The sequence below is a fragment of the Delphinus delphis genome, chromosome 20, assembly GCF_949987515.2.
Source record: "Delphinus delphis chromosome 20, mDelDel1.2, whole genome shotgun sequence".
Lineage (NCBI taxonomy): Eukaryota > Metazoa > Chordata > Mammalia > Artiodactyla > Delphinidae > Delphinus > Delphinus delphis.
The window spans coordinates 12028277-12036748 of record NC_082702.1 but is presented as its reverse complement, the minus strand read 5'-3'; the positions used below and the strand labels follow the sequence as shown (position 1 = coordinate 12036748).

The following is an 8472-nucleotide window of genomic DNA, read 5'->3' as shown; positions in this document are numbered from 1 at the left end:
TTTCCTTACCTTAAAACAGACTGTAACAACAGCCACACCTCACAGGGTTGTCGTGTGGGTAAAAGCAACATTCAGAGCCAGATTCCCCTCCGGGGCCCACGAAGGCTACTGCCTCCCTGACCATCTCCTTACTCTCCTTAGTCCTCTGCTCCAGCCACACTGGCCACCTTGCTGGTCCTTGAACCTCTGCCCGTCTCTGCCAGGGGGTCCTCTCCCAACATGTCCACGAGTCCCCAAGTTCGTCCCTGGCCTCTTCCTGGGCTTCCCTCAGATGTTCCCCTCTCCACGGAGGTGTCCCCGACTGATGTTATTAAATCTGCCCTCCCCCGACTCACCTAAACCCGTCTTCCCTGTTTGTTCTTAAATAGCATCCGCCATCCAAAAAACACCAATTTTATTTGTCCATCACATCACTGCTCCTCGAACCTGGGACGCCGGCCTCATTCACTGCTGGGGCCTGCACACTCTAACAGCAGTCCCACTTCACCGGGCTGTTAGAATGAGTCGAGTCAGTCAATAAATGCACCATCCTACTAGTGTTTTCCTGGGGTGGGGTGGAGTCTGTGCCCCCCGGGCCCAGGGGCTGGCTATAGCCACTTTCTCAGCAGGGCTGGGCTACCAGTTTATTTGATGCTGGAGGTGGTGGGAGGGGCAGCTTGCCCCAGCGTGCCTCAGCTCTTGGAGTAACGCCTCTGCAGAGATTCCCGGTAGAAGCGGAAGACGTGCTGGGAGGCAGCCTGGGCTGCAGCCAGGCACTGCTGGAGCTGGGAAGGGAGAGGGGCTTAGTGCTGCGGGCCCAGGCCTGCACCCACACGGCCTGACAGGCCCCACCTCCCAGTACACCGGGAGCCCCGCCCCCCAAGGGGAGGCAGGTGGAGCGGGATTTACTCTCAGTGCATTTCCTTCTTCCCCACCTCATGGGCTCCTTCAAGGGGAAGAGGCCTCAGGGGTCAGGTTCCAGCAGCTCCAGGCCCTCAGACCAAAGGCATCAGGCATCCTGACCCCTGGACGTGACCCCAACCTTGTTGAGCTCCGGGGCCAGATTGGAATTTTAGAGCCACAGGCCCTGTGACTCCAAATAGTCTTAAAAGCGTGGAACCTCAGACCCCAAATTTTTACTGCCTTGTATACCTGGATTCACAGGAGGGCCAGGTGGGAAATATTCTTGGAGACCATTTGGCCCAACAGGTGCCAAACTCTGTTTTTCAGACACCCCGAGTTCTGGGGTGCACAGCTCTGAGCTGGAAGCTGGGAGGCCTCAAGGCGCCCCCATCTCTTGATTTCAACCTGTGCCCCTCTTCTCATAAATTGGCCTTCCCTTTAAAATTCCCACGAAGGTTTCTATGGCTACAAAGTTTGAAAACTCCTATTTACAGAAGGGATGCAAGGACGAGGCCCTCCTTAAGCTTCCTAGGATTGGGACAGGGCCTCATGTCAGGTGGGTGGGAAGGATCTGGCATTCACCCCCAATTGCACACTGGTACCTCAGCATCAGAGTAGAGCCCCTTAGTGGTGGACATCAGCAGCTTCCGTTCCACGCTGTCAAGTGCAAAGGTCAGGACTGCCCGGGCCTCCTAGGGATGAGGGGTACAAGGTGGGGGACCTGGGACTCTCTCCTCAGACACAATCTTAGCTGGTCCCAAAGAGGGGGCTTGCTTTTCCCTCACGTATCAAGTGTATTTTTTTTCTTTTTGGGCTACATACCACCCCTTCCCTGCTTCCTTGAGTAATCACTACCCATGCCAAATTCCACCACATGGTTCTGACAGGGGGTTCAGAGCACAGTATCCTGCGCCACAGGGGCAGCAGCCACAGTGCCGGTCATTCCCCGGTGCCTCCCATCTCCCTGCAGTGCTCTGTACCCCTGGGGCTGGAAGCCAGCAAACTGTACTTCCCAGATTCCCCTGCCAGTCAGGTTCTACCAGGAATCTGGTGGGAGACTGGGAGGGAGGAGACAGCATCTTGGTCCTCATTGCAGCAGGAGTTTGGGGTATATCACCTGCCACAGGAGGCATGGAGATGGGGTGGGTTCTGGACTTCAGCAGCCAGGGCAAAGCCAGCCCATCTCTGTGCATCTAGATCTGACTGCATCAGTGTCTCCACCAGTGCAGAGCAGGAGCTGGCTTCCGGCTTCTAATCTCTGGGTGTCCTTTCTTCTTCCCTTTTGCTCCTTCAGCTCTTCCAATACGGTTATAACTAGTTCCTTGCATTAAATTCTGTCTGAAATCCCCCCAGGGGTTTCTGCTTTCCCGACTGGATGTGACTGTTACAGTCCTGAGCAGATAACTGGGAATAACCAGAACCCTAGCACACTGTGACCTTGAGCCAATGAAGAAAAAACTCTTTCCTCCTTTGCTTTTGTTTTTGAACCTCTTAAAATCAGTTCCCTTTTTTGCTTCAGCAGGTTAGAGTTGGGTTTCTAGCACTTGCCCAGATGAACAGGGCAGAGCTTGCCAGCTGAGACTGAGGTGACAAGCCAACTGTTTTGGAGAAGTGAGGCCTAGAGGAGGAGAGGAAGAGTGTCTGCCCAAGGCCTTTCACCACCCTGCCCTTCATACCTACCTTTTCTTGCTTGGCTGTGGGGTCCAGCAGGAGGGTCCCATCAGAGTCCAGAGCACAGGTGACCCCACAGAAGAGGGCCCGCATGGGCACACCTGCGTCCACCAGTGCCATGCAGGCGGCATTCAGGCAACAGGCCAGGAGCTGAGTGCCACAGGCAGTGGTTAAGAGTTTCTTTTTTTTCTTCCTTTTTTTTGGCCGCACTGTGAAGCTTGTGGGATCTTAGTTCCCCAATCAGGGATTAAACCCAGGCCCTCAGCAGTGAGAGAGCAGAGTCCTAACCACTGGACCGCCAGGGAATTCCCAGGTTAAGAGTTTCTACTGGAGGGCTGGTCAGCAGAACATATCCATGCCTCATTCACCCTGCCAGTGCCTGTAGCAGACATCACTAACTGATCACAGAAAGGCAGAGTAGTTCTGGGATCACGTATCCTTGGGTTCCAGACCTGAATTTGCCACCTCTAAGCTGTGTGACCTTGAGCAAGTTATGTATTCCCTCTGAGCCTCAATCAGGGATCATAATGATATTCAACAGATATGCACCTTCAGGGAAACGGAGGGCAGAAGCCTTCCAAGATCACACAAGTAGGCAGTGGCAGAGCCAGGCCTGGAGCTGGGGTATCTAGAGCATGCAGTGCTACCAGGCAATAGATGGGCAGGGTGACAGCGGGAGGGGTCGGTGTCCTCAGGGAGCCCACAGTCCAGGGGAGAGGTGTGGCCCTGGCATAGTGCAAGGTGAGCACAGGCCTGAGTCAGACAGGTGGCCCCACCTCCGTTTCCTCAAGTCTTTCCTCCCCAGGGCCCAGTTTCACAATCAATCAGTCCCACCTCTGCCACTGACCCTCCATTGCCTCCCCTCTGTGAAATGGGTTCGCAACAGTCCTCCTTTTCCCTCATCTGTGAAGTGTCTGCCCAACGCAGGGCCATGCACCTGCAAAGCCATCTAGAAATGCCTGTTTCTGGTCCTTGGCCTCTACCTTTCTCTACCTCTACCCAAACCACAGCGATCTTTCAAGGCTGAGCTGCTGAACCTAAGGTTCTACCTGCTCAGGGCTCCCCCGGTGTTGAGCCTCAAATCCAAGCTCAGGGTCAGAGTTGAGGTCACTGGCAGAGGCTTTGGATTCTGGAGGACTTCCTGGAGGAGGTGGCCTAGAGGAAAGGATACAGAGCCAGCATCGCTGACGACCTGCAGCACCACGGTTATGGAGGTGCGGGGGTGCAGAGCTCCCAGCACCACTGCTTCACACGTGTTTCTGATCAGCCGCTCCCGGCTCTTCTCCGCTACGCCTGGGGAAATCAGGGGTGGGGTGGGGTTGTCAGGCTCTTCCCTTCCATCTGGCTCACCTTCCTCCATATGCCCCACCCAAGCCCTCTGGAAAAGGGCCTGCAGTCCCAGTCCGGGCTGCTGGAAGACCCTGAATGGATAACAGAGGAGTCCCAGTGGGAAGGAGGCAGGGCCTGACTGCCACCCACCAGACCCCTGCCACTTCCAGCACCCACCAAAGGAGCCTCCCGGGGAAGAGAACCTCTGAGCTCCCATGTCCAGTGCTGCTGTCCACTCCCATCCCAGTGGGCCCAGCCCTGGGGAGTGAGGGGGACAGAGTAAAAGAGTGGAAAAACAGGTTAATGGAAAGGAGGAGAGATGGAGCCAGGAAAGAGGAGGGGAAAGTGAAGATGGAGAGAGACAGGGAGAAAGAGAGAAAAGTGACAGAAACAGAAACTCAGAAGCAAAGAGTTGGAGAAAGAGACAGAAATAGCTGAGGGCAGGGGACTTCCCTGGTGGTCCAGTGGGTAAGATTCCGCACACCCAAAGCAGGGGGCCCAGGTTCGATCCCTGGTTGGGGAACTAGATCCTGCATGCATGCCGCAACTAAGAGCCCGTATGATGCAACTAAGACCCGGCACAGCCAAAATAAATAAATATCAAAAAAAAAAAAAAAAAAAAAAGGAAAGAAATAGCTGAGGGGTGATGATGAGAGGGAGGGGGGGAGTGGAGACCAGGAAAAGCAGTGAGGGAGACACGGGGTGAGAGGCCCAATTACCAGGCAGACCGATCTTCGGCCTCAGGGTCACCTCCAGTGTGGCCTTGTTGAAGATCTCTTTGCTGACTTTCACCTCTGCTGGCCCGTACACGCCTGCCAGGACGGAGGTATCGCCTGGGGAGACAGCATGGGAGGCCTCACCCAAATCTTCCCTGCCTCTGGGGCCCCACGCCTGGCACTTAACATTGTGGGCCCTGAGCCAGGTGGCCAGGGTTGCCCACATCACCCTCACTGGGGCTCACCATTTGCTGGCAGTGATTCTTTGAGCACTTGCTTCATTTCTCTGCCTCCACTTCCTCATCTGTAAAATGGGGATAACTACAGTACCTCCCTCACAGCTGTGAGGATTACATGAGATAAAAAGAAAACACTTACGACTGTGCCTGTAAGTGCCGAGTGCCCAAAAGACTTTAGCTATTACTAGAAACTTTAATGGGAAGTTCTTCCTGAGAGCTCAACTTTCTCCCTCTTACTGCTGCTGGTCCCAACTTCTCCATCCAAAGCTTCCCTTAGTCCAGCTCTCTTCCCTCAGGCTCACATCCCCAAACTGTGCAGCAGTCGGGACACCTGAGAAAGAGATAAATATCTGGGGGTGGGGCCTGACGCCTGCTTACTTCCTCCAGGCTCTGTAACCCCAGCCGATTTTGCTCACTTCTCTGGGCCTTAGTTTCACCATCTGCAGAATGAGGAGACTGGACCTCAGCAGCAGCTTGCAAACTTTCCTGACCCTAACTCCCAATAAGAAATACGTTTTAGAGCAGGACCTAAAACTCACCCAAATCTGTGTGCATGTAAATGGAACAAAAGCCTCACAAAACAACTCTTACCGTTATTGCTTTGATATACTCTGATATCTTCTACTCTATTGCAGTTAAAAATAACCACGAATGACGCAGTGGTTCTCAACCCTGGCTGCACAACGGACTCACTGCGTAGCTTTAAAAGATACTGATGCCCAGGTCCCTCCCCCAGAGAGCCTAATTCCATTGCTGGGGGTTGGGGCTCAGGCACCAGCAGCCTCAGAGCTCCACAGGCCATTCTACTGTGTAGCTGGGCCTGCAACCTGCAGTGGGAAGAAACGGAGCTCCAGCAAAGCTTCAAAACACTGGGCTGCAATCAGACTCACCACAGCAATTAATTCAAAAATGGAGAAGGCCAGCCTTAGTTGGGAGTGGGTAGGTTCTGGGGCTTTGCATTTTAACCTCATCAGAGATTCTGAGGCCAGAAGCATGTGGGACACACTTTTGAAGGTCTGCAAAGGACCCTGCTCCAGGGTCCTGGGCTTTGGGGTTTTAGAACACAAAAGGGGCTCAGTATTTCTTAAGCGCTAAGAAACTCCAGGCATCTGCATTGAGCAAGAGAGCTAAGCCCTGGGGAGGTCCCGGGTAGAGGCCTTTTTTTCCCTGGGGTTGGCGGGGAGGAGCTGCCACACAATGGAGGGGATTCTCCCGGCTCCAGGCTCCAGGAGAATGCACCCGAAGGGGGAAATTATCCAAGCAGAACAAGAGCCACACTGGGGCCTTCCTTCCTGTTACTCCAGTGAGCACGAGTCCCTCCCCTCTGGACCCCACATCCATCTAACTCCTGCCCCATTTACCTGGTCCTCTTACAGCAAAGCTCCTGAATAGCTGTCTCCACTCACTGACTCTTTCTTTTCCTCCTTGACCCCATCCCTCCACCAGAACAGCTCTTGACTGCACCACCAATGACATACGTCCAAGTTGTCAACCCACAGGTCTAGCCCATCCTCACGTGATGCAGCCTCTCAGTAGGACTAAGGCAGTTGGTTGGCCCTTACAGCTCAAACACGTTCTTCTCTGGGCTCCAGGTCACCGCCCTCTCTTGGTTTTCCTCCTACCTTACTATCTTCTCCTTCTCAGTGTCTTTTCCTAGCTCTGCACAAGCTAGACGACCCAGGGCTTAGTCCTGGGACCGCTTCTCTTCTCCATCTATACTAATTTTCTTGGTGATCCCATCCAATCGGTAGCTTGAAATACCATTTACCAATCGGTAGCTTGAAATACTATTTATAGCCGAAGGATTCCAAATTCCAGACTTGTATGTACTGCTGCCCCAGTCCACACTGCCACGGGGATGTCTACTATGCATTGTAAATTTAATGTTCCAAACTGAACTCATCTTCCCCTAGCACAGCTGATCTGGGAAAAAAACTTTCGCGTTATCCCTGACTCCTTTTTTTCATATCCCCAAACCAAACCATCTGCAAAATCTGTCAGTTTTCCCTTCAGAATCTCACCCCCTGCACTGCTTCCACTCTGGTCTGAGCCACCCTTACCTCCCCCTTTCCCCCTCTAACCTCAACAGTGCAGCCAGAGAGATTCTGTTAATATATATTCAGATCATGTCACATGGCTCCATTCTCAATCACTAGGCCTTACATGACGGGCAGGCCTCCTTACCTCCCTCCCGCCTCCTGTCTCTGCTGCAGCCACACTTGTTCCCTGACTATTCCTCACCAAGCAAGTTTTGGCCTCAGAGGTTCCCAATGCTTGGTAAGTTTTCCTCTTGATCGCTTTAGGGTTTGCTCCCTTACCTTTAGGTTTTTATTCAGAAGGTACCATCTCAGTGAGGCCTTTCCTTACCATCCTAATTAAGACTGCAACCCTTTCTGGCACACCCTAATCCTCTTCCCTACTATATTTTTCTCCACAGCATTTTACTATATATTTTACTTAGTTATCTTTTGTCTGTCTCTTTGACTAGAACGTAAACTCCATTAGGGCAGGGATTTAAAAAAAATTTTTATCCATGTATTCTCAGTGCTAGCAAAAATACGTGTGTTCAGTGAAGGAATGAGTGAAAGCAGGTTCTGTACCTGGGTCTGAGGTAATGCCCTAAGGCAGAGCCTGAAGCATTTATGGGGGTGATCCTTAGGCCTGTCTCCAGAGGAATATTTCCCGGGGTCAGGGAGGTGAGTCTAGTCTGAGAATTATTTAGCTAGGGGAAGGGGATATTTACCTCATAGGTAAGACCTGCCCCAATCTTAGGGATATAGAAAGAGTTGTGTATCCCAGTCAAAGGGATATTTACCCAATGGGTGGGGGTGGGGCTGGGGACATCACCCTCAATCTGATAAGTATCTACTTCGGTAGAAGATCTGCCACGGGTCTAGGGAGTTATTAAACCGCTAGTGGTGATCTGCCAGTCTACCGGGTATTTATGCGAACAAAGGGGTTTGCCTCACCCCGGGATGTATGGACGCAGGGTGCGTGTGTGGGAGGCGGGGGAGGAACCTAGTCAAGGGAGACACCCGGGTAAGGAGATTTCCCCTATTCTGGAGTATTCATTCTTAAGAGGAGGTCTGCCCCTCCCTCATTCTGAGTACTTACCAAAGTGGAAATACCTTCTCCCGGCTAGTCTGGAGAGAGAGGTGTATGTATGCAGTAGTATCCACCCCGGCAAGAAATGCACCAGTCCAGGAGGAATATTACCAGCTAGCACAGTACAGTCTAACCGCGCCCTAAAACGAATACGACCTGGGTGAGTTCCTACCTTGCAGGAAAGAGGCCGAGCCATCGGGCCGGGACAACAAATTCTGTTCGCAGGCAAAGTTCCGGAGGCTACAACCGGGACCCCGAGGGCCGGACTCTATTCCAGACTCAGCGCGGATCTTAGTCTCAGTCTGCATCACTCCCTCCATCGCCCCGGAGCCCACGTGCAGCCGGGATTGTCGCTTCTGCCCAGAAGCGCGGGCTTGCTTACAGACTGCGTACCTAGTGCGCACGCGCCGACCCGGGGCGGGGGAGGGGGCGTCTCCAGGATCAGCTTCCGCACGTGGCTCCGCGTTTACTAACAATTTGGTCCCTCCCACTCCCGCCTCGAAAGTCCAGGAAAGCCATTGGACAGAAGC

At 53.1% G+C, this 8472-nt stretch overlaps 1 protein-coding gene across 1 annotated transcript; it reads right to left on the bottom strand.

The window, feature by feature from the left end:
* Positions 1–362: 362 nt before the first annotated feature.
* On the bottom strand, positions 363–8320 carry EXOSC5 (exosome component 5). The gene is made up of 6 exons (XM_059999849.1): positions 8115–8320; positions 4602–4715; positions 3725–3846; positions 2563–2703; positions 1485–1574; positions 363–764 (listed from the first exon to the last, which is right to left on the bottom strand). The coding sequence occupies exons 1-6, from the start codon at positions 8260–8262 to the stop codon at positions 672–674; spliced, it is 708 nt and encodes a 235-aa protein (XP_059855832.1). The 5' UTR covers positions 8263–8320; the 3' UTR covers positions 363–671.
* Between the last annotated feature and the right edge of the window lie 152 nt (positions 8321–8472).

Bases quoted from the DNA above. Each gene is read 5' to 3' on its own strand.
- EXOSC5 (XM_059999849.1), bottom strand. From the start codon at position 8,262: ATGGAGGGAGTGATGCAGACTGAGACTAAGATCCGCGCTGAGTCTGGA. The intron at 4,716-8,114 runs GTAGGAACTCAC...CTGTCTCCCCAG, and splicing joins CTCGGCCTCTTTCCTGCAAG to GCGATACCTCCGTCCTGGCA. The intron at 1,575-2,562 runs GTAGGTATGAAG...CCTCATCCCTAG, and splicing joins CCACAGCCAAGCAAGAAAAG to GAGGCCCGGGCAGTCCTGAC.